The sequence below is a fragment of the Macrobrachium rosenbergii genome, chromosome 41 (assembly GCF_040412425.1).
Source record: "Macrobrachium rosenbergii isolate ZJJX-2024 chromosome 41, ASM4041242v1, whole genome shotgun sequence".
NCBI lineage: Eukaryota > Metazoa > Arthropoda > Malacostraca > Decapoda > Palaemonidae > Macrobrachium > Macrobrachium rosenbergii.
In genome coordinates, this window is record NC_089781.1 from 6146522 (window position 1) to 6173994 (window position 27473).

The 27473-nt window shown below is 36.1% G+C and overlaps 2 protein-coding genes across 3 annotated transcripts in view; one reads left to right on the plus strand and one right to left on the minus strand.

Moving 5' to 3' along the window:
- rempA (intraflagellar transport protein rempA) overlaps positions 1–9408 on the minus strand; it is a 77148-nt gene extending 67740 nt beyond the window's left edge. The window contains exons 1-3 of one of the 2 annotated variants that reach the window (XM_067083813.1): positions 9183–9408; positions 5427–5580; positions 2088–2315 (exon numbers count right to left, since the gene is read on the minus strand). In XM_067083813.1, coding sequence (XP_066939914.1) covers positions 2088–2315; positions 5427–5573 — 375 coding nt within the window. In that variant the 5' untranslated portion in view covers positions 5574–5580; positions 9183–9408. Of the gene's footprint in view, positions 1–2087; positions 2316–5426; positions 5581–9182 lie in introns of those variants that run through there. The other variant, XM_067083814.1, reaches the window with a different exon arrangement.
- A 437-nt stretch (positions 9409–9845) lies between these two features.
- Positions 9846–25199, plus strand: TTLL1B (Tubulin tyrosine ligase-like 1B). The gene is made up of 9 exons (XM_067084076.1): positions 9846–9958; positions 15673–15738; positions 18527–18651; positions 19178–19312; positions 22390–22543; positions 23005–23155; positions 23414–23644; positions 24447–24556; positions 24915–25199. The coding sequence occupies exons 1-9, from the start codon at positions 9846–9848 to the stop codon at positions 25057–25059; spliced, it is 1230 nt and encodes a 409-aa protein (XP_066940177.1). The 3' UTR covers positions 25060–25199.
- Positions 25200–27473: the final 2274 nt, after the last annotated feature.

Sequence of the window (27473 nt, forward strand, 5' to 3'; positions counted from 1 at the left end):
AGCGTTGCCAACTGAAAATCGACAATAATAACACCGAAAACCCCGCTTAACGGTGCCATTAACCGGATATCAGTGCCGTTAACCGGAGATGGCAATGAAATCCCCACTTAACGGCGCTGTTTACTGGAGATCAGCACTGAAATCCCCATTTAACGGGGCCGTTAACCGGAGATTGGCGACGAAAATCTGGTAAATGACACCACTAACCAAGCACTGTAACACTGAAACCACGTTAACCAATGCCGCCGGCAAGCGCGGACTGCCTGTAAAGCCCTGATTTTGCAAATAAGCCAACATCATTGATTTCGTGGTTACCACACCTATGACGTTTCCTGTTAAGAGGTAAGGGAATACTAGGAGGCCTAATCTTTAGTTCAAAGTTTAACCATGTACAGTAAAAATTTTTTATTGCTCAGTGGTGCAGGAAGTGTCCTCCCCAATCCTGATTCAATGTTTCTGTGAATATCAAATTCCTACTTGATGACTATGATCCTACCACCACTGAAGATCCTCCAAGACATCATCAAAGGCTATGACTGGTTAAAGGCTATGACTGGTTAACTGTCTGGAAGACATTATGTCAACCATGACCTCATTAGCAGCACTTTAGCCAGTGGATCTGGGTTGAACCAGAAATTCTGGGTCAAGGATGTCACTTTCCTGATCCGGTCTGAGGAACTGATGTTACTTCTAGGTCAATGACCAATGCACACTTCTCATTGATGGTACCAAGTATGACTTCTAGTTTAAGTGAAGTACAGGCGGTCCCCGGTTTATGACGGGGGTTCCGTTCTTGCGCCGCGTCGTAACCCGAAAATCGTCATAAACCGGAAAATCGTCGAAAATCGTCAAAAATCATAAGAAAACCTTACTTTTAATGCTCTGGGTGCATTGAAAATGACGTAAACTGCATTATTATTGAGTTTTACATCAAAAAAACCTTCAAATTGTGATTATTCTGCCGTTTTGGGGCCAAATTTCTTCCGTCGGATCGGCGACGACGCGCGTCGTAACCCCGAACATGCGTCGTAAGCGGGAAATAATTTCTGATGAATATATTTGAAAAGCGTCGTAACCTCGGAACGTCGTAAGCCGGAACCGTCGTAAACCGGGGACTCCCTGTACTAAGCAACAGGAACTTAAAAGGTCCAGATGTTGTTTTAGGTGTTCTGCTGATGCTAATACTAACCAACTGTCTGGTTATCTCCAAAGCCAAACATTCCTGATTTATGAAATTTAGGCTGTCAAGCCAAGCACTGAGGTCACCTTCAGCCATTCAGTGCTAAAGACAGTGAAAAGAGGGAGATGGGAGGGGCCGGACAGCAAGAATGAAGATAGGAAGTAGGATTGGAGGTAAGGCAAAGGCTACAAAGTGGATGCAGCCAGGTATCAAAAGACAATGCAAACACCCTTTAGAAATGCCTACAGCACATCCCATGCCATGATCCAGATGAAGTCTTACAGATTGGTTGCCAGTCTGAAATCCAAAATTCTGAACTGAAGTACCTAATTAACACAAATGAAGCAAAGAAATTTCCTCACAGCTGAGAACACTGGAATGTGGAAGCACATGTCCTGGAGGACCAAGGATGCCAGAAAGACCCCTCTGATGGATCTATGAGCCAAAGAGGCAATTTCTCATTCAGCATATCGTTGTTGATAATCAGTTGTCCTCTTCCTAATGCCTTTGTGTCCAAAACACAAAAATAAAAGCAGGTAACTAATAAATACGTAAGGCACATTTTGGCACACGTGCTATGCTATTGCTGATTTTCTTCAAGGTCCAGGGACATTCACTGACCATAAATGTAGGTACAGTATATATAATGGGTGTGTTAAGAAATAAACATTATGAAGTTAAGGCACTACTGCTAGCTTATTATATTCAAAATCAATGTACATAATTAATAAAACCACAACGGAAAGGAAATCATGGGTAAAACTTTAAATTCTTTGATCTCCTGATATAATCAGCATAAAATAGAACCTTTAATAAAAAAAATTAAACCAATCACAACCTGATTAGACTAATTTCATCAGTTTTCTCATGAACCTTTCTCTAATGTACTGAATAGCATTTTACTTACAGCATCTCCTGAAACCAATCTTGTTCCTCCAGAACTGAATGAAAGAACAGAAATTGGCGCTCGGTGCAGACTCTGGATCTCATGCAACTCCTTATCATGGTCATTCCAGATAAACAGCTCTCCAGACTCCCATCCCACTGCCATGATTCGTTTGTTTGGGTGCCAGACAATTGATGTTACCTGAGCAGTTGGATGTGGAGGAATATCAACTTCATCACAAAGCTTCCCCTGTAGCAAAAAAGGAACCATGAGGTGTTACTAATGGTAAACTTCCTCAAAAATACCTTTTAATTTTACAAAATATATGATGAAAATCAAACAATGTATTAAATTAGTATTCTCACATCAGAAATACATCTTGGTTAAGCTACATAATAATACCTCTAATACTAATCATCATAGTAAAAATATGGATACAAGTCTTGATAAATGTAAACGTTACCTCTGATAACACAACAGTTTGCTAGCTAACAAATATGAGTATACTATCCATAATAAACACATACTCTAACCATGGAAGCAGATCTATTAAAGTAAATACATCAGCTACAAAATGTTTTTACTCCAGTTTTTTAGACCATGAACCCAAATTATAGCTAATGTACCATACAATAAATTAATCTAAAAGCACCTTGGACTCTACACAGTGAAGCTACAAAGTATAATTACAGGATTATAATTGAAGAAAATGTAAAACTAATAATTTTATACATGACAACAAACTCTCTGAGCATTTTGTACTACTGCTTGCTCCAAAATTTCACTGAGAATACTGAAGGACTGTTTGTTCTAAAGTCATCTGTAAAGGAATAACAAATTTATATCTGTAGATTGAAAAACCGAGTTAAAATTTTAACCACAGATGTTTTCCACCTACAAACTCTTGATGAACTTGAGAATAATTAAAATGTTCCTTAACAATTGAACTTTCAATTTCTACAAGTGTTAAAACTGCCAAAATCATTTGATCCTAATCAAAATAAAGTACAGTGACAGTAATTTGATACCCACTGTAGTCATTACAAATCTCCCTTTTAAAAGTGACATAAAAAAACCACAGACTATTATTCCTCACAAGAGGCATCTGACCATACATCCTTCCTTACTATGCACAAGATACTACTGTCTATTAATATTGCTACCGTTCTGATGTTAAGTGAGTGTTACCATACTTTTAGATCTAATTAATTGGATAACATTTATAGTACCTCCTTCTCAGTAAATCTAATATGTATCTGTACAGTCTTGTCTTCGGATCAACTTTTCTCTTAAAGAAGAAAAAGCAGAAACAGGCATGATGAACTGAAAATGAAATCACCCAAACCGAGAAAAAATCAGTCATTTTAGCAGTTGTACTTCATCTTTTTATCCAAAACCACCCTGCAGTACAGTATGCATTATGCATCTTCAGATACTGTAGGTTCATCAAGTACTTACAACTACCAAAACCTCACATGGGGGAGTATCATCCAGCTTTTTTTTTTTTTATCACCCTCACCAGCACCTTGATCAGTACGAACACTGGTAGTGACAAAAGTACAGTACCAAGGCAGCAATCCCACCATCAGTACAAATACCAACATTAACATAGCATTAGGAAACGGCAGCCATCACAAACCCTTGAAACTCTCAAGACATGTTATGCCACAAATTCCTCTCATCCCCTGCTGAAAACCATTAAAGTTCATCCCTAACAATAAATAAAAAAGGATGTAAGATCAAAATTTACATCCAACAATGAGTCTCTAAGCACGGGCAAGAAAAAATAAGAAACTGGTAGACGATGCCACGATTTCAAAGTCTGATAAGAATGATGCTGTGCTTCTGTTTAATCAACTGCCACGGCTTCCCAGTGATATAAGAAATGTCTTTGACACCCACACAATCAAATTGTCTACAGAAACAGGAATTCCGTACTATACTGTACAAAAACAAACTCACCCAGACTTTTAAACACCAATACTGTACATCTTCCTTTTCAATCATCAACTAAAGAATCTGGCTGGAAAAATTATTAGAGCATAGAGTAACAACCTGATAAAACATGATACACAAGAACTAGTACTCACAAAGCAAATAATAATAATTATCGTATGATAATTAGCCATTCAAGATCAATATAATTTCAATTATTACACTAAATGTTTTCCAATCATGAAAATAAAATGAATTTCAAGTCCTAGCTTCACTGTTAATGGGCATGTTATAAAATTATTTGAACAAGTATGCAAGTAGAACAGCTTTTTACAATGAGGCCACATGTCCATGTTATAATCAATAACCACGGTAAGTGCCAACTAGTAATTACTTCAGTCTTATAGTCTACTTACAGATACGGACTGAATTGGATTGGAATATAGAATTTAGGCCAAAGGCCAAACACTGGGACCTTTGGGGTCATTCAACACTAGAAATAATATTAAGGAAGAAATTTACACTTAAAAATAATTATGCAATGACACATATATACAACCCAGATTATTATATTCCAGTAAATACATTTATGCAGATTAATACACTCCAACAAATACATTTTCACAAATGTGATAACAATCATACATATGCACAGCTAAAATCAAAGCTAATACATAAATATAAAAATAAAATCTCAATAGCCACATGAGTAAAATTTATATCTCATTATAGAGATTTATATCCATTAAATATGTCATTAAGATTAATACATCATAGTTATCACCTAAAACTTCAGTTATATCTTTGCTGTTCAAATGACATATGCAATGCATGCAACAATAAAACTGACAATCTACCAGTAAATGTTCCACAGTCAGGTTGGCCCGGCAGTGAGCGCACACTGGAGGATTGTCTCTTGATAAGATAAAAATACAAATTAAAAAGGAATGACCAATTCTGAGTCGGGAAAGTCTTGTTTCATAACATCTATACAACTGATAAACTGAAGGTCAAAATTCTACAGATGGGCATTTATTTCTGTGTTTTTTGTCTTTGGAATTTTGTAGGCTCCATCTTGCCATTTTCTTCTAAAATAAGACCGAAATTTGAAGAATGTAAAACTTTTATAGCTGACAGACTAATAAGAGTCAGAATAGATTGTAAAATTATGATCCCTCAAAAGATATTCTCCCTCTAGAGCTTTCTCAATGGCTGTCTCTAGAGCTTTCTCAATGGCTGTCAGCTCTGCTGTAAAAATTGACGCATAGTTGGAAAGTCTGCCAGATGTAATGACTCCCTTATGAATAACAGCAGATATGACCATACACTTTGAAGTTCATGTGAAATAATGTGGCTTGTTACAGTGTTATCAAATGGAGAATTAACAGTAATAAAATATGCTTGAAATTCAAGACCGAATCTTACCTCTCCTGTATACACATTAACAGCTCCTCCCTTGTCCTCACTGTATGATGCAACAGCCAAGCACGCCGCTTGGGCATGCCAGGCAATCTGTGTGTTGATGGCATTGGTGTGGGGGCTTTCAACAATACAGTCAAAATATAACGACATCTTTTTCCTGAAACAAAGAAAACATTACTTTAGGATTCTTCACAAGAAAAGCAGGCAATGACAATATTGAGCACAAACAATGATGTTGACAATATTGAGCACAAACAATGAGGTTACTTTTAGTGATTAAACTGCTGGAGTGCATTAGGAAGATTACATTAGGCTTTTCCAGAGCAAACAAACATTAACATCCTCACAAAAAATTTAATGCACACAAATAGCAATACTGTAGAAAAGTTTCATTTGAATTGAAAAGGAGCCCAAGACAGATAACAACCACAGTATTCACAGCGAGTGATCTAGCAAATTAAATGTGCAGTACTAGCTCGGGCAGAGGCTGTCATGTAGTTAAGTCAACAGGCCTAGTTTAAAGTACTATACAGTTTATCAATAGAGGTAAATAAGAATCCTAAACTATTGGTAGTTTATGCATGACAGACTAGAATTAGGCTACCTCACACAATCTGGTAATAATTTAAAAAATGAAATTTAACTTTTTGCCAACAATGACTTAAATATTGTTTACCAACACTGATTTAAATATTGTTAATTGACAGTGATTTTGGTACTTTTTTCCTTATTACAGCTCAGTGGCAAGTTACTCACGAGAATTTACCCTCTTATGTAAGGGCAGCTCTGCTAATTTTATACATCCACATTTTAATCAGTGGCAAGTTACTCACAAGAATTTACCCTCTTATGTATGGGCAGCTCTGCTAATTTTATACATCCACATTTTAACTTCTTAACAACTCTGTGAGCTCTCTGTAACCTTGTATGAAGTCATCCCTGAGCTCTTGGGGTGGGTTACAGGAGCTGAAGGTAGAGAATATGAGGTATTGCTTTGGCTCTCCAGGGCATGAAAAGGGGTTCATTCCAAGTGGCAGCTATGCTTCTTGCATCATTTTTTTATGCATAAGAAACTTCATATATATACTTCCAGATATGGCCCATAGTGGCCTGGGGTGCTGCATGAACTAGCAAACTGGTTAATGAATAGATGATGCTTTAGTTTTAGGAGTATGTAGCTTTTGTAAAGGAATTATTGGTACAGTAGCCTAACTATACATAGCAGAGGGATGATGACGGTTCTTTATTTACTCTGGATTAAATTGTATAATACACTGTCTAATTTACAGTGGAGCTGCCATTTGTAAGGTCTATGATTCAATTTCCACTTGCCTTTCAATTAATCAACCCAGCTGTAAATGGGTAACAGCTCTCAGCTGAGAGTCAGGAAGGGGGGGGGGGGAGGTAGTCAGTCACTGTGCCTTATAATCCCATAGGCCAGTATGCATGTCTCCTTACAAGACATATCCCCAAAACTATCATGGTATGTGACCGATTTTGATATGGCAGTTGGGGGTGTTCCATGAGGATACACACACACACTGCATCCTATATTAAATTAGGTTACCGTGCATCACTGCACTTCCTCTCATCACATTTTCATGGTTTTTTGTGCATATCTATTTTACTGATTAACAACATATACTCATGAGCCATATATATTTCTACTTGCTTTTTTATTACATTTTATCATTTCTGTATGTTTAGTTCAATGTCTCTTTCCCAAGCCCCAACCCAAAAACATAAATTTTCCACTGAGCAACCTTAGTTGTAAAGATATCACAAGACAGTGTGGTTTCCACAAGCAAAAAGATCGGGCAACCAAAATTAATAACCTATATTATATAGAGAAAGATTATATGATTCCTATATTGTTTGACAAGCATTCTATCCCTGATGTACAAGAGAAAATAAGCTGATTATTCTAGAAACCCACTGCAGGTGGGACACTCCACCTCATCCTAAAATGTGATCCTCAAATCTGAAAGACTACTCATGACAATGGTGACAAAGTTATATTAAGACTAGGTACATAAGACATCCATGATAGATCACAGTCTGACCTGCTATTACTGACCGAGATATGGTCATCTTTAGAAAGAATGCAAACATAATATTAGGATACTGTCTGTGGTAAATGTATTGACATATCAAAAATGAAAAAAATTTTCAAAATACATCAAGTAGTATATCAACTGCATAAGAGAAGGTAAGATAATGAACCCCACATGAATTAAGAAGTTTCTATGCTTCTGATGTGGAAATAAATGGCAGTAGCTGAAAGTACTAATTTTTGTGTCTTGAATGGAGTAAGTTGGAAGCAAATACAAAATGTAAATTAGAGAACTGATTTATGAAAAGCCTTTTGATATTTGTATCCTTGTAGTCAGGGTAACTTAGCATGAAACACTGAAAGTGTTCTCCATCTTTTGGAGGTTTATAATTGGATAAGTGAAAGCTGATATGTTAACGTGTCCACTAGTGGACAATATGAAAATTTTTAAAGAGAGCAGATAACAAAATTTCTTGTTTGAGAAGTGTTAATATCATAAGGACTTTACATGTGATATGAAATTTAGGCCTAGGGTATGATTCTTCAAATGTCATTACAGGTACATGCTGATGTTCAGTGAGTTTGTGGGCCTACAAAGAGCCTTCAACTAACACTGAGTATGACTTGAAGAAGCTTAAATCAGGTTAAGGCCCCAAATCCTATACAGGTATTAGGTTGGTAGGCTGAGGTTAGGATGCATACCTGTCCTCATCCTTACTACATTTCATGCTTTATAAATTGGTAAAACTAAGACTGCTAACCTGTCCCCCTAGCTTGGTAATTATGAGTTTATTGTGAAAATGGGAATAGTGTTTAGCACCATCCCCTTGAGGAAGAATGCAAAACATAAACAAAAGATGGTAAATATCATCAACATAAACAAAAAAGATAAATAAAAACATAAACAGATACATTCCAGTCGGCAACTGGCTGGACCCAGGCCACTGTAGTAGTCATCAGTTTTACCTTGGGGCTAAACCTTTTAATATTGTCATTGCTGTTATGTACGAACTGCTGCATGGCATTTATTTTGTTGACAAATTATGCTTTATGGGATTTTTGCATTTCCTACCTTTTACAACAGTGGGGGCCCATAGGTTATAACTGCTGGAAATTCTATATGGGGATGGTAACCAACAGACCAGTGTGCCTACAATAGTGATTATGGGTGAAATGCATGAAAAACAATATTATTATTATTATTATTATTATTATTATTATTATTATTATTATTATTATTATTATTATTATTATTATTATTCAGAAGATGAACCCTATTCACATGGAACAAGCCCACAGGAGCCACTGACTTGAAATTCAAGCTTCCAAAGAATATGTTGTTCATCATTTGAAAGAATTAACAGAAGGTAACAGGAAATAGGCCTACAGAAAGAAGTGACCGGTTATTAAAAAAATAAAACAAATTAACAAATTAACAAATAAATGGATAAAAATGTATGTAAATAACTGAAATACTAAAAAGAGAATTGTTTTGGAAGAGTAATGCATTACATCTTAGGCTAGCTTGAACTTTAGAGGTTCCACGATAACCAATCCGGAAATGCTCTGTTCATCAATTAAGTTTGAACTTGAACTATTTCAGTAACACTAAAACTACGTCTGCGTTACTGTTAAAACTCTGGTGACTCCGGATACGGGAATAAAAATAACCTAGATTACTATATAAACTACCGAACAAAACTTACTTCTGTCAAAGCCGCTAGGCTGCCCGTAGCTTAAAACGTCCTTTTTGCACAATATTTCATTTTAGATATGGCGCCTTCACATCCCCATTAAAATAATAATATATTATTGGCCATCTCTCCTCCTGAATAAACGACAAAGATAACTTGCTATAAAAACTGTCTTAATTTAACTACTACGATTCCGCGAAGCAGGCACAGCTGTCACTTCAAAGTTTTGTTTTGATTCATAGGAATGTTTGCCAAAATGAATACATTTACTTTTTTAATTTTCTAGTGTCCTTCTAATAAATCGCCTTGAATTTCTGACCTCATAATTTTTATCCGCTTCATTAAGTGCAAAATTGAAGGAAAATCCCCTTTCTGACAAAAATATTTATAAGAGGACTATTCAGTCAATTCTTAAAACATCATATTTCGTGGATTATTCGATATAAAAATATTTTAAATAATTAAATTAACTTAAATCAAACAGTATATTTGAAAAAAATTTCATTAGTTTGGAAAAAACATGAAAGTCTTCTAACTTTGGTATTTAATATCTATCAGATGCGTCTACCAATCGTTGCCATGGAAACGAAGTAAACAATCCCACGCTAGTTTTGGGAATGGATATTCACACCCTCAGACTTTTTATTAATTACAAAATTATCAAAGGCACCAACCATGACAGCGAGAATAGCCTACTGCACGGATATGGAAAAATCCGTTTTAGCGAACAATTTCGAAAAACGAGGCTGGATACAAGTAAATCCCGACGATGAATGGAACTTTTACTGGTAAGAGAGCACCAGGAACGCAAAATTTTGTTCATGATTTGATTCGTTAAACTGTAAAAATATTTGCATATATTTATTTAATTACTGGTGTTCATATCCACAGACACACACATACATACATACACACACATACATACATACATATATATATATATATATATATATATATATATATATATATATATATATATATATATATATATATATCTATATATATATAATATCTATCTATCTATATATATATATATATATATATATATATATATATATATATATATATATATATATATATATATATATATATATATATATATATATATATATATATATATATATATATATATATATATATATATATATATACCTGCATATATATATATATATACACACACATATATATATATATATATATATATATATATATATATATATATATATATATATATATATATATATATATATATATATATATATATATATATATATATTTACACATAATGTGAGTATGTGTGAGAGAGAGATTGAGAACAGCAAACATCAAGATTGAGAAACAAATTATTAATGGGCTGCAGCACTACTTCAGAATACAGGGGTCCAAAATAATATTTCTCCATCATAAACATTAATATTCAGCATCGACGTAAATTAAGACATGAAGGGATTATGGTTTTAAATTCTGATATTTTATAAAGACAACAACAATAACTATAAAGTAAGTTTCAGGTATTAACCATCCTTGTAACTATTTTAAGTATTTTGACTTTCATCTATTTTGTATGCTAAGTATTGTTGTGAATTGGTGACAGGTACTGGCATGCTGACCATAGGTAACAGAATGAACAAATTCCCGTTCGGTTACATTAACAGGTCAGTTTGTGCCCCACTATGTTATTCAGATTTCAGATACCTCAGTAGTATACTCTTGTACATTATCGCTGTCATCATTATCCGTGTTTATTTTTTGAAGGCCCTTCTATCGGCTCTCATTCGGTCTGTCAGATGAGTGCGTTGTTTTCATTTGTTAATTATTTGTTAGAATGTTCTTGAACACCTTACTCTTCTCAGTCAGACCAATTGTTGAATAAATTTCCTAGTTTTTCCTCAAATATCAACAAGTTTTTGCATCTTTGTTCCTATGGGCGACTTATTGAACAGCCATTGTGTCTGAGCTCAGAAATCAATTTCACAACATCTGTGTTGCATCTTTCCTCCATTAATATGCATTCCTCATTACTTCTAAATGTTACACTTGGAGTGATCTGGACATGTGCACAATGACAGGTACCAACATAACCGAAAGACTGGAATTATAAAAAAACAAAACTACGATTAAAAAAAAAAGTATACTAAAGATCCTCGAAAAGCGGGATAACATTATTTTACACGCAGATGTACTTTTCATTTCGAAATGGCATTTCGTACTTCTGTTTCTTTTACAGTATTGTGAAGTAACACAGACAGTGACTACTCGAATTTAAAGCTTAATCGAATTTTTCACTTGAAATGCTAATATAAAATGGTAAAAAATTGGAATGACAAGCGCTAATCAAGTCATGTCAATGAAACACCGCCAGAACCAAAAGAAAGTGGTCACATACCTGACGACCAGGAAGTTTCCTACAAGCACACACTAATGAAACCACCAACGATGAGAGGTAACCACAAGGAACCGTTGAGAAATGTGCAATCAATATTGAGAGATAGCCTCAAAGAACTGTTGAAAATGACACCAATATCGAGAGATAACAACAAGGAACTTTGACAAATGAAACCAGTGTCGAGAGATAACTACAAGAAACTTTGAAAAATGAAACCAATATTGAGAGATAACCACAAGGAACTGCTGAATAAGTTTCCAATCGTGTCTTAATAAGGCCGGAGTGGGAGGAGCCTCCAAAAAGATTAACTACTAATTCGCACGGGTGTCCGACCTGAACAAACTAATCAGTTTTAAGTTAGCAGCGGAACTGAACTGTTAGTCCATGGCTGAGGCAGTCTTTGAATACTTTTGGCAAAATTCAGAATATTTAGAAGCCCTTTAAAAATGAAATTAGACAGACAAGATAACATAGTAATGGTATAGGCTACTGTGTTTTGCATAATTTTTTACGGGAAATCCAGGGTAACTATGTAAGCTTTATCACTGAGGATAAACAAGGTTACAAGAACTTTTAAAAATGTGTATCGTAAAAGACCTAGAAAATAGGGATGTTTGGTCAAACTTGTTTTTAAAGATGCACCACAAATTTAATTTCCAATTTAATCATTTATGGTCAGTTTTTTTATATCCATATGTTTTTGCAGCACAAAAAACGAATGAAATTTATAGAACCATATGGAAAAGGTAATCAATTTTCTATTGGGGGGGAGAGGGGAGGAATGGCGATTGTCCCTGTTTCAAGAAGAATTAAACAATAATTATTAAGCCTATATACATTTATAATTATTGTACCTGTAAGATATACAATTTGCTGCTTTTATCAATGTAAAATTTACCTGTCTGCCACAATATATAACTGCTACTTGCTGTATAGACATTAATAATAAAACGAATTTATAGTTTCATTTACTTGGTGATATTGGATATTGGTCATGAAGGAGTGACAAAAGGTCCTATACCACAAATGGAAGGTTACGTCCTCTGTTCCACTGCCTGATTTTTTCGATGAATCAGCATCTCTTAATTTGTTCTTTGAAATTAAGTTTTGTTTGTTGTTAATTTTCCCTGCAGCCATCTCTCTTGTAGCATCTTTAAGCTTCTAAATTAGTGACTGAAAAGCAGCATTGCCACGGTGCCTGTCTGAATATTCATTTCTTTTGACATTCCACAGATATGGTTGTGATTTACATATCTCAACAGAACTCTGTCCTGAATTCTTTGTCCACGCTCTAAGCTGACATTTCAAACTGGACTTAAGTAAGCTCTCTTGGTAAATGAAATTTTTAGTCCTTCAGGCTTCGTCTAAGACACCAGTCAGGCACAAACTATCAGTTCAGACAGAGACAAATCTGCTTGATGGCCTTGTTGGAGCGTTAATTTTTCACCCAGACCTCATCGGCTAATTCCATCGATCCCGCTGACACCTGGCTTTGGTCAAATGAGATCCGACTTTAAACACACCACTCACACTCAAATATGATTAACTCCTCCCAATCCGATCGCATCGCTACGATGAATCGAACATGAGTGTCTGGAAGACTATTTAATAGACATACATGAACTTTCATTTATACGAGGCCCAAGTCAACTCTTCCAGCTGCTGCTCAATAACACGAAACATACGGATCATGGGAGCAAAAATTCCACACTGTGGAACCGTAATAATAATAATAATAATAATAATAATAATAATAATAATAATAATAATAATAATAATAATAATAATAATAATAATAATAATAATAATAATAACACAACTCTTGAATGGGTAAAGATATCTTGACCTGTTTGGGCTAAAACTAAAACCAAATTACATTAATAACTCTAATTACAAATATTCCCGTTAGCGGTTTTTTCAGTACGTTCTTCGAAACTGCAGAAGTTATGCAAGGTCAAAATTTGGACGAGACGCAAACTAATAAGAATATTTGAGCAACAATACAACTTCATAACAACAGGCAACGATGGAAGTTATCAACGACCGACATTTTCTTGAACAGCACTACAGATATACAAGATCACAGATATCATTAATATAAAGTATACTCGCAAGCAAATGAAGACGCACAGCAGTAGTAAGAAGGTAGCGTAGGAGAAAAGATGGTTCAGTGTTTGGAGATGACTTGCTCATGAGGAGAGAATGGAGATTGATAGGCGCACAAAAAGTGTAAAATCCTGAGGTGAAAGGAGGAAGATAAAAGTACATAGAAAGTACTGGGTAGTTGGAATGAAAAATGTACCGAAATGGAAGGACCTCAATAACCAAGAATGGTGTAGTGTGTACGAAGTGAGTAGTATTGTGGAAGATTTCTGCATATAAGGCTCATCCACGATGTCATAATGGAAGTATAAACAGTGTTGCTTGGCTTGTCTTTGCTCGGGGGCCATCCCCTGTTAAAGAAGCGATTTGATACTGAAAAAAGAATGAATTATAAAAGCAATATCAGTACGCACAAGGACAAAACCGCGAGAATATTAATGGGCGAGCATAAATTATCTGGGAATGGGAGCCAGTGAGAGATAATTTTCCACGACTTCCATTAGGGATCACAACTCATCGATAAATGCTTAAAATACTAGGAGTAAAGCCACAACGTGAATAGAGTTAGTTTTTGCAAAAGCGTTCAAGCATCTCGTCAGAGCAGCTGTGATGGTTTCTAGTGCAGTTTGCAGTGATATACAAAGTACTAGTTGAAACCAGTTTCAGAATTACCGAAAAGGTAACTGGGATCATTGTAGTTAAAATACACTTGCATAGTTACGTATGAAAGGTGATACGCTACACATGTAGTCACAATACATGCACACACACACACACACACACACACACACACACACACACACACATATATATATATATATATATATATATATATATATATATATATATATATTAACTTTATCACATACACAATTGTTCTGTGCAATAGTAGAATTACTAAAAGCACCTCATTCAAACTGGATGAATAAATACTCCATTAGATACCATCCAGTTTGAATGAGGTCTTTTAGTAATTCTACTACAGTATGTATATATATATATATATATATATATATATATATATATATATATATATATATATATATATATATATATATATATATATATATATATATATATATATATATATATAAAGTGTTGCTCTTAAGTACGAACGGTAAACAAACACCCTCACACGGATTGTTAGGCCTTACCCTTCGAACCATCACAAAACAGATACAAACAACCAGAAAGAACTGCACCGTGTAGGCTGTCAGGGAAGACAAATAACTCAGGATTTACACAACTATATCAAGCATTCTATTAAAATTTTATGGAACTGAGAAAGCCGGCCCTTTGTTGTTAGCATGCCTCTGAAACGGGTTTTACGCCAGACACAAAAGCTCAAGTTGACTTGCATAAGAAACATTAGCCTATTACTCAGCGGCCAGATGTATTCCTGCCTCCTTAAATCAGCTCATCAACATTTCCGCACGCGAGGTCATGTTGCTATAGAGAAAAACTAATTCCAAGGACAAACAAAGAGCGAATTTGATCAGAAATGTGGTTTACCTTGAAAAAAATTCTTCCAGTTACTGTGACTCATTTCCGGACATGAAAGTCGCCCAAATAATAAGAAGGAACCGCTCGAGCAAGAGAGGATACAAAATGAGGAGTCACAGTGACTTCGCGTTTTTTAAGAGAATGAAAAGAGGTAGGAAATAAGAAAGAAAAAAAAAGGGTAGGGAATTGCCGGTAATGTACAGATGTCTAGTTCACAGAGCTCACGCACGCAGATGTAGGTTACTCGGAGCTGACCCCTGACAATTCAGCCAAATTACCAATTTCCTCTCGCTTGTGTAGGTATAATACAGCCATTTTTCCGTCAGTTTATTCCATCATCTTTCTTCATTTCATTCGTTATTTACTTCAGTGTAAAGACGGCTACTTCAAGGTGCCAGTGACCTATGCTTACGTATGAAGTTTTTTTGCTAAATAATTACTAATTATTAGACTACTAACTGAAGCTTAAAACGGCCTAAAATTATTAAAAGAATAATTTTATCTTTTCAGGGCTGGAGCACAAACATGTCGATCTCTTTTCAGTGTGGACAGCGGTTATCGTATGAATGACAATCAGTAAGTAAAGATGGAACCATATTCTCTCTCTCTCTCTCTCTCTCTCTCTCTCTCTCTCTCTCTCTCTCTCTCTCTCTCTCTCTCTCTCTCTCTCTCTCTCTCTCTCTATATATATATATATATATATATATATATATATATATATATATATATATATATAATTTATGAACATACCTGCATATTATGCACAATACACAATTGGTCAACTCACGGTTCTATACCTTAGTAAAACACAAAAAGCACCTTCATGAGACTCTTTTTCAGCTTAAAACGTCTACTGAACATGAATTAAACACAGATTTCATAGATGGACATTTGTAACAACAAAAAGTATTGCAGAATAATGCCAGTCTCGTCTGTACTTGCTATGGCTACGCTTCCTACTATAGCCTACCATGTTATGAGAGTGGGTTGACTTGTACGCACTGCTGCAGGATTATTCAACGATTCAGCTTGACTGTAGAGGCGAATTAAATGACTTCCGGTCTTCTTTCTCAGTGTATAGTCATGGAATGATTCACAGTTCTCATTATAAGCCTAGTGGGAAAGTCAACGCTGCTAGGTCTTACAATACAATCCAATACACTACATAATGCACATTTACCTAGAGGGCATAATATCTAGAAGATTTGATGATGCTCCTGTAAGAAACTCAATAGCTTTCATAAGCATACCGAAAGATTTCAATTAATCTCCATAACTACATTAACACAAAAGAGAAGCATAAAAAAATGAACATTTTTAGTAATTCATGTCATAACCTTTAGGAAAAAGCATAGCCATCCCTCATAAACACACACACACACACACACATATATATATATATATATATATATATATATATATATATATATATATATATATATATGTGTGTGTGTGTGTGTATAATGTGTATAATAATGTGTGTCTGTGTGTACGTACGAGAGATAACTATACTTTTTCGTGAAGACTTTGAATGTGTTGTTTTTCATTATACAACTACTCTAGCTTACTGGTTAAAATTATGCTCCTGCAATTCTTACAAACTTCTCTGCCAGCCTTACCCTTCAACAAAGGAACAATCATTCCACTCAACCTCTCCTGTGGAACCTTTCCCTCATTAAGACATACCTTACATACCTTACCTGGACTACCGCTTAAGTCATGCTCTCACCACGGTAGCGCATTATTTCACTTGTACTCACTTGGGGCTTCCATCAGTTTTTATTTTCGTTTAATTGCTTTCCTCGTCTCTTGAACAGTCACTTTCACATGTTCTCAAACTGACTGTATACATAAATTATATATATATATATATATATATATATATATATATATATATATATATATATACATGTGTATAAGTAATGCCTTTATATTTACGTACATATTTATGCCTGTTTATTATATGTATATTTAATATTTTATGTTAATATTCATACACCTTTAAATTTCTTGAAGTTATCTGTAACTTATGCATAATCATTCTTGTCCCTTATAAACTTTTGTATGTAGGTCTTCTAATGTAGGCTGTTTTAAAAAGTAAGATTTACAATTCATCTATTCCCTGAAATCAATATCATTAGCAGTGTTACCATAAATGAAAGTAAGGCCAGGAATAATTGTTTTTATCACATTTATCTAAAATAAGGTTACAAAGAAGGATATGGCTATTAAGTATTAAAATCTGATAATCAGTCTAAGGGCAAACACTTCTGGAAGTCGTGATAATGCGCTTAATTCATTATCATCACTACAAGTACGGCGCCATTCTAGTCAGTAGGGAACTGAACATTCAAATAAACAATAACTAAGCAACTCAGCTTCGGTGATTCAGCAACCATTATCCCTTATGGCCTTCGCCCTCATGGAGGACAAGTAGCCCTGGATGTAGTGACTTAACTGGGGGACCAGACAACGCCCCATCGCACGTGTGAACCCACAGATTGAAGTTAATCGTTCCGTCTAACGGTTCACACTCCCTTGGTACAGAATTAAATGCTTGAAAATGGCACCTTGCTTTTACTGTTTATTATACAACTCTCAGCAAACAGAGATTTTGTTCTGGCGAAGGATATTTAATAATCCCATACATACACCACTAAGAATCTATTCATAAAATTTCCTTGTATGTTAGTAGAGCATACGAAGACCCACAAGGTAATGGATGACATTTAATAAGCAATCACAACCAATTTTCTCTCTTAAGTAGAGTGCATTTTTCTGTTACTTTGTGGGTCTGTATGTTTGTAAGTAACGCTTAATGATCATATTACGAGCTTATCCATATATACTTATGGGAGCGCATGCGATTAATATAAATTATAATATATATATATATATATATATATATATATATATATGTGTGTGTGTGTGTGTGTGTGTGTGTGTGTGTGTGTGTGTGTGTGTGTGTGTGTGGGAGGGGGGGCGGTGTTTGGATATAAATAAAATGATAACCTCTTACATGAAACTGGAAACGAGGATCGACTCAAAGAAAGGAACAAGTAATATTAAACAGGTAGAAAACTGATTTAGACGCCCTCACACGAGAGGCAACACATGCAACACTTTGTTCTGGTCGGTTAATGAAAGATCCACATCACGAAACATCACAGATTAAGTGCGGAAACTCTCACAGTTCTTTCTATGTAGTAAAGAAGAGCCAAACACCCGCAATAGTATCTGAAATGTTGTAATTATCATACACATTTACATATGATACACATTTACATATGAATGAACTGAGTTGACGTTCCCCTAATAAAACTGTCTACACCAGCATTTATCCGTGTATTTTTTTCTCCATAAGGATGATTAACCATTTCCCCACGCACTACGAACTGACTCGTAAGGATCTGATGGTGAAGAATGTCAAAAGATACCGGAGGGAGCTTGAGAGAGAAGGTTCGCCATTAGCTGCCAGAGATCAGACAGGTGAGTTTGCTTACGTTGTTTTGAGATCGTTAACCATTTTTATAAATTCTCAAAGGTCCCTTCATCCCATTAAAGAGAAAGAGCCAAAATAGTGCCTGGTTAAATTCGTATTATCTAAATAGGAGCAATTCATTTCTCGATAGTCTTGAACATCAGCTGCCTCAGGGTGCGTCCACACTACAGTAAACATATCATAAATACACGACGGCAACTTATCACACACATATCACAAACAGGCTGAATAAAAGTCACCGACCGTAAGGGGAGAATGCACCCTTGGCAAATACTGGATAATCGTTTGAGCACTGGTTAGGACTACGAATAAGCCGTTGACTTGTATTCAGTATTCAGCCTGTCTGTGATGTGATAAATTACGACGTGTACTGATGACATGTTTTACTGTAGTGTGGACGCAGCCTAACAGCTGACTGTTTCCATGCTCCTGAAGTCGTCTAATATCTTTTCGCATAAACCCACTCATCAGCAACCAACTTGATTTCTAACTGTATCCACGTTTTTTTTCTAGGTCGATATATTCACTTGGACTTTCTCCCAACGACTTTCATGCTGCCAGCAGATTACAATCTTTTCGTCGAGGAATTTCGCAGGAACCCAAACACCACGTGGATCTTAAAACCTGCTAGTCGGTCTCAAGGAGTAGGTGAGTAATTGTTTAGGACTTACCTGACCAAGCCATGAAGAAACTCTTCTGTAGGTCTTGTGCCTGACAATACCTAGTGAACCGGTGGGTAATGATAAACTTATTACAGTTTTAAACAGTTTTAAGCACAAATGGCTGCTCATTTCTGTTATATTTTTTCCCCTCTCTTCTCTCCCTCTCTCCTATCCTGGCTGCTGCTAACTACAGTCAACTGACTAACCGATACACCACCATACAAACTGACTCCAAAGGTGCAATTTCAGTCTTCAAAACTACCAGCGTAAATCTTATTATATTTATTCGATATCTAGTCACTGCTTACCAAAGCTGAGGAAGAAAAATTCCCCGAAATTGCATACCAAGTGAAATTTGAAAGCAAGTAAACCTCGAGCCACACTCCAAAGAAACTTTCAGGAAATTAAGAGCCAAAGTCCACAGGTTGAAATTTAGGTGCCTCTGCACCGAGGAGATGATAGGAATAACCCTCAGTTTGTCAACAATGTGAGCGTTTAGCAGACAACTCCTTAGTCCAGTACCCACTGGCTAAGCCGTCCGCAAACTCTCTCTTGCTCTCTAAGGCAGAGATATACGCTGACCTATATCTCACTCTAGCAAAACCAGTTACACATCTTTGCAAACACAGACACGATCGCCAACATCTTCTCCCCCTCCATCCCACCTTCGATGCCGACCTTGGAAAAGAAAGATTTTTCGGGCAATGGAGGTCACTTAGAGCTAAAAAAAGGAGGGGGGGGGGCTCCTTTCCCTACTGCTTCCTACATCAGGGACCACAACCACGTCTTTTTCACCCAACCTTCGGTTTAAGCTACACGTTCAGCCTCAAGGAATATGTTAATTCAAGCATATACTTTCTCTATCACTCAAGCCCTCCTCTTCCTTCCTGGAATATCTACGACTGCACCAGCGCTCACTGCTGTCACACTTTCTCTTCAAGTGATGTCACCAAAGGGATAAAGGACTATCCCTATGCCTCTCCGTTAACAAAAAGTAACTTTCTTTCTCACACTGGTAAAACTGCTCTGGTTGCTCACGACAGAGAGAGAGAGAGAGAGAGAGAGAGAGAGAGAGAGAGAGAGAGTGTGTGTGTGTGTGTGTGTGTGTTAAGTAAAAAAAAAAAAAAGAACTAGTTATAATCGTAACATGATATTTCAAAAACTTGACATCTCTGTCGGTCTTGTAATTGAAAATCGAATGTGGTCAAGTAACACGACCAAATTTGTGATAGAAAAAGTTGGATAGCTCATGATAACGCTAAGGGGGAGGAGGGAAGTCTTTCCCCCAGTGATTCCTCGCTAATTAACGTACGAATATATCTGGAAGGGTTATACGTGACTTGAGAATCAACTTTCACCTTTGGAAAAAAATGGTTTTTGCCACGTGGCTTTTCTCTGAAGTGTTACTAGAAATACTGAAAATTTTACAAATTATGAAATGGCGAAATTCCCAGTTCTGATGCTCTACATCCAATACTACATATTATGTTGTTATATTAGTGGTTGTCGGGTTATGCCAGGCACATTACAAAGTGTGGCAACTTTATAGGCAATGTTCTCAAACCCTGGCCTAGGTCGTAGCCTCGGGGCTATGACCTTTATTCTAAAGTCCTGAGTTTGAGTCCACTTGCTTCAGAGTGTAAAACACACTCTAATTGTTTATTTATATATGTCTCACATTTTTTATATTTATCCATTTATTACAGCTATTCAGTTTATTATTTATTTATACAAAATACTCATATCTGTATACAAATAACGCTTTCACCCACTGATACACAAATACACATGCACATGTACTTACACACACACACACACATATATATATATGAAATTTTTTATCACACCGTGATTTATATACAATCATGAAGCTACAAATGTCGCTTATTATCAAGTATTCACGATACCTCGGGAATATCCCCGATGGGGAATTATCACCGAAGGGGAATTTATGTGATAATTCCCATCGGGGATATTCCCGAGGTAGCGTGAATTTGTTATTAAGCGACGTTTGTAGTTTCATAATTGTATATATATATATATATATATATATATATATATATATATATATATATATATATATATATATACACGTATGTATCTATATATGTATGTGTGTGTGTGTGTGTGTGTGGGAGCATTCATCTCTTATTGATGCTCATACTTCTTATGGATCATTCCTGTAATAATAATAATAATAATAATAATAATAATAATAATAATAATAATAATAATAATAATGTGGAAGGAGTCCATCTTTTAGGGCAGTGTTATTAAAAACAACCGTTGTTTCGACGGCATTAAGCTAGTGGAGAGTCTCCTCTACTCTTCTTATATTCTTCTCGTCTGCAGGAAGGTGGTATAATAAATACCCAAAAGACATGGAAACATATTCTGCTTTCGTTGTTTATTTACTCTCACGCCTCGAAGCACGCCCAGGTGGTCATCTAATGAGAGAAAGTATGAAATCACAAGGTGAATAATAATAATAATAATAATAATAATAATAATAATAATAATAATAATAATAATAATAAACTTATAGAAAAAACACGCGGCTGACGTTGGGTGCTAGCAGCCTCATATCTCTAATACAAGACTTTCATCTGATTATATTTTCTGGCTTATGTAACTTCCCTTCTTTAATCATCTCAATATGCTAACCTCGTTCGTACCTGACAGTAACAAGCACAAGAACAGGAAAAACAGACTGGGGAACTACCACACACGGAAGATACATACTAATCTTTTTTTTTTTTTTTAACAAAGTCATTGGCAATACGGTGTGACACGTATACTCACAAAAGAATGATCAGTTTAGGAGTTCGTGTGGTTTCTATGAATTTTTAATAAATATTTTCTATTATTTTCACTAATAGGCCTTTTCTTTAGAAAATAGCTTTGCAACACAATAGGCTCTTAGGCCTACTTGTTTGCTCATTTTGGATGATAATAATAACAAAGCAGTTTTTATGAAGGACGAATGCTTGAAATCTAGCCAAAGCATATGTTAATACTCATGTTGATGAACATAACGACCTCACATTTTCGTTACATTTTCAGGGATCTTCTTGGTAAACAAACTGGCCCAAATCAAGAAGTGGTCACGTGACACAAAAAGCTCCTTCAACCCAGCGTTGGTCAAGGACACCTACGTCATCTCTCGTTATATTGAAAATCCTCTGCTCATTGGAGGGAAGAAGTTCGACCTAAGAATGTGAGTTGGGTTAGGATGTGTCAGTTCACTCTTGATATTCGTATGAGTAGCACACTTTTCATAGTGATAGGCTAACAAATATAAGAGAACTGCTGGTAACCACTGAATGGATTTCTAACGTTCATAAATGAATTTCTGTGGTTCATGATTCGTAGTAATTGAAAAATTATATTTACATAAGGAGACTACCACGTCAGATAGCTTGCCAGTTGATGCATTGTTGACATATTCATTTCTGGGTCCTCCAAAAATTCGTGGTCTGGTTTTCTCTGTTTAAATTATGGACTGTTCTTCATTACTATAACCAAGAGTTATATAAATTTTACAGCAGTAAAAATACCACGACTAGTAAACAGCTTCGTTTCCAATATGATATTAAGGATGAGATACCCTTGAAAGGTTTCTTCAGTTTCAGGAATTATGTAAATAAACTGACAGAATTTAATGCGTTGCATCCGTAGGTATGTGTTAGTAACGTCTTACAGACCTTTAAAAGCATACATGTTCAAGCTGGGTTTCTGCCGATTCTGCACTGTTCGTTACGACACTTCAGGACAAGAGCTCGACAACATGTTTGTCCATCTTACCAACGTCTCCATTCAGAAACACGGCGTTTGTATCTCTTTAAACTATGTTTTTAATAAGACTTCCACTTTTATTGCATGACGAAAGTCTTCACTCATATTTTTACGTCTAGTATAACTGCTATATTCAGTTTACCGATTTGTATATATTTTCGCCAGAGTATAGGACCTCAAGGCATCTTATACAGTATTAAGTTGCTTGAAGTAATTATAGTAACCTTTCTCTTCGTACTAAGCATAACAACGAACAATATTTTCCCATTGTTGCTTCCCCTGTACCGTACAGGAGGAATACAACAGCGTGCACGGAGGAAAATGGCCGGTAAGAACACTTCGCCTGTACCTCGAGAGCACAAGAGGAAAAGCTAGGACGGACAAACTCTTCTCAGATGTGACCTGGCTGGTGGTTCATTCCCTAAGGGCCGTTGCCCCCATCATGGCCTCCGACAGACATTGCTTCGAGTGCTACGGATATGATATCATCATTGACGACCAGCTCAAGCCCTGGATGATCGAGGTAATCAAATGGGGAGTGATCGATAAAGGACTTAATGGCTCTGTATGTGTCAGGGAGGAGGGCACAGATATCTGACAGAAATGCAGCGGTTTAGGAACCTCTCTCTCTCTCTCTCTCTCTCTCTCTCCTTCCAGCACCGTAGGGTTGTACCGTCAGTGCAGCTCACGTGGTGCACTGTAGGTATTACTAAAGGGTGCATGCAGCATCGCTTTGGCTCCTAGCTGCTTTCACTTTTTAGCCTTTTACTCTACCTCCGCTCCCGCTTCCTTTCTTCAATCTCGCTGTCCATCCTCTCTAAATACTACTTAGTGCAACCGTGGGATTTTCTCCCAGTTCCACCTTTAGACCGTCGTACTTATCTCCTTTGTTTTCGGGATCTTCGTATCTTGGCTGTCTAACCACTCCAACTCCTTTTCACCGCCTGAAGCACAATGGCCGAAAGTGCCCCTGTGCTTGCCTTGACAGCCTAAGCTCACATAATCCGATCTCTCTCTCTCTCTCTCTCTCTCTCTCTCTCTCTCTCTCTCTCTCTCTCTCTCTCTCTCTCTCTCCAGCTGGCGTTATTAAGACTATGGTTTTTTTATAAAGTCACCACTTCTTCCCGCCAATGGTTTCCAACCAAATCGATATGTACTTTAATTAAAAGAATAAACGGAAAAATTATTTCTACTAAAGCCAAGGGAATCGTCAGCAAATGACGATTTTGTTCTTCACCTCAGATCTCTTAGACAATCATCTGGGTTTTAAGTGCTGCATAAACCGCTTTATTTTCATATCAGTCTTCCTTATTTTTTCCCAACAGGTCAATGCCTCACCATCTTTGACATCAACGACTGCCAATGACAGGATTCTGAAATATAAATTAGTGGACGACATCATCAATATAGTTCTACCTCCAGATGGCGTACCTAAGTAAGGTTTCAGAGAACTCTCGTTGTTTACAGTTGCTTTGCAATATTTCAAAATCTGTTTTTAAGACTATCAAACTTATAGTTAAATTGCTGATGGCCAAGTTTAGCCTCTTGATTTACTAATTTGATCATCAATCATGACTATATATATGATGATGATGATGATAATGCGAGCATTAGTAGTAGTAATCATAGCTGTCATAGCACCATACATGCGTCTAGAAGCATAATTAGTCATAGTGTACCAAGCACAAGATGAAACTGTAATATCAGTTTAGTCTATCTATGAGTTGTCATATCGCTTAGCACGTTAAGTACCTTTCCCAAATAACTTTTGGATTTTTTTTTTGACTCCCCAGCGTGCACTGGAACAAGATACCAAGCCCCGAAAAACACGGCGACTTCGAACTACTGATCGACGAAGAACTGTACCAGAACAGCGACCACTCGTCCTCCCAGAAGGGTCGTCACTCCGACAGGCATTCGGCGCCCCGATGGAAATAGCAGGGGGCCAAGAAGTGTGCACGCCCCGCGTCCACACTTCTGAAGGCACCAGAGAACCCGCAGTCATCCAGTTCGTCGAAAAAAGATCCCAAGTCACCCCGACAGGTTCCCAGGTCGCAGATGGAGCTAGAGTTCGGGGAGGAGCCAAACCAGAACTCTCCGGGGGCATCCGGGTATAACGATAGGTACAGAAAGTGAAATTTTTGTTCCCAAGAGACTCACTCACTCACTTACTCTCTTGGCGTCTCTGGCCTCATTGTGGCCCATTGCTGCTCCAATCAGACTCTTAGGGCCCGCCAGAAGTTTCAGTAATGGTTTCAGTACCAGTAGCAGAGGAAGGGAAAATCTCCACAAAGCAAAAAACAGGGAAAGTTATTACGTAATTAAAGAAAGACAGAAGTATAAATAAATAAAGGACGGCGACGTGTCAAGTAAAGTTTCAATAAGAACACAGTGTACGAAGTTCATAAAGATTTTCCGCAACATGTCATAAGAAATTTGAACATGTAGACATCATGACCGTAAGAGACAGATATCACAAGGAACTTTTAGGATTTGTAGATAAATTCAAGCAGAGAAAAAGGCTAATCCAAATGAAATGCAGATTTCATACTTTTTAACCAACGGCATTTCCCCATTTGGTACCAGAGATAAAAAATAGTAACGCATTGGCAAAAAAGTTAATTAGTGACAGAAATAGTTTCTACTAACAATAGTCAATCATTAACAAACAAGTTAGCTCATTTATTTTTCACAAAAATAGTCAGATAAATAGCTTCGATTTTACTTACAGCTTCCAGATACAATCCCCAATATAGACGTATAGAAATAGAATACTGATTGCTATCATGCGTAGTTTTGTTCCTGCGGCTTCAATGTATAGATAAGTAACTAGTTACACTGAAATTCCGATTCAAGTTTTCATCATAAGCTAGATAAATAATAAAAATATTACCAATTCATCTAATTTGCTTCCATTTCTGCAAGTCTCATAAAAACTAGTCTTTCTCGAAAGTTCGTCGAGAAGTATCAAGCTGGTCATAAATTTAACTCGTAGGTCAAAATATATCTAGTCCCAGTGGATGTATAGTCTTCCTCCGAAATACCTTGCATTTTACTCATATATATAAATATATATATATATATATATATATATATATATATATATATATATATATATATATATATATATATATATATATATATAGGGTGTGTGTGTGTGTGTGTGTGTGTGTGTGTGTGTGCATACACAGACACAAACAAACACACACACATGTATATGTGTGTGTGCTTATAATCACTCTTAACATGATTTTATTTATCAAACACCACAGTGAAGAGCTGAAAAAGTTGTAGATCCTGACCGGTGTCGGCTTTATTGCTAATTAAGCCATCTCCAGGGGACTGATGTAGAGTGGTAGAATTTCATAATATATATGGAAGCGGGACAGTACATGCGAACGTACCAGCGGTTGGAAAACAAACATTAGCACCTGACAGGTGTTTTTAGGCGGGGTTCTACCCTCATTAGTGACAGGTAAAATTCCACAAATTTGCTTGGACCCTTATTTCCCTTTTCCCCGTCTTTCAAGCACCTTCCTTAAAATTAAACTCCGCGCATAATTCTTTTGAGATTATTGGATAATGTTTATATACGCCATTAATCTCAAAAGAAATATGCAAGGAGTTTAGTTTTAAGGAAGGTACTTGAAAGACGTGGAAAAGGGGAATAGGGGTCCCCAGCTGATTTTTGTAATTCAACCTTTCACTAATGAGGGTAGTACCCAGCCCATAAACACCTGTCAGGTGCTAATGCTTGTTTTCCAACCGATGGTATGTTCGTATGTACCATAAACATTAAGAATTTCTACCACTTTGTATCAGTTTGCATCAGTCCTCTGAAGATGGCTTTGTTAGCTAGAAGTGTTTCATTCCGACACTTGTTTATTTACATATATATATATCATATATATTCTACAACAGTGTTTCATTCTTCCTGTGGTGTTTGATATATATATATATATATATATATATATATATATATATATATATATATATATATATATATATATATATATATATATATATATATATATATATATACAACACACACACATATATATACAGTATATATAATATTTCTTTCTTTTATTACGTTACGATACTTGCAATACTCGGAGGTTCACCAAATCTGACAGGCACTCCAGTGATACTGCTTTAATATCAATATCGAATCTAAACCTCAGTACTCGAGTGTGCCATCAACACAAGAGAGGAAATAGCAACGAAGCTTAGCTTAGAATTTATTCGCTGTGTTGAGACAAACCAACGTTCCATGTATACCAAAACTAGTAAAACAAAGTGTACAATTACAGGATCTCAGTAAATTGCCGGTCTTTGTTACACTTGGCGTT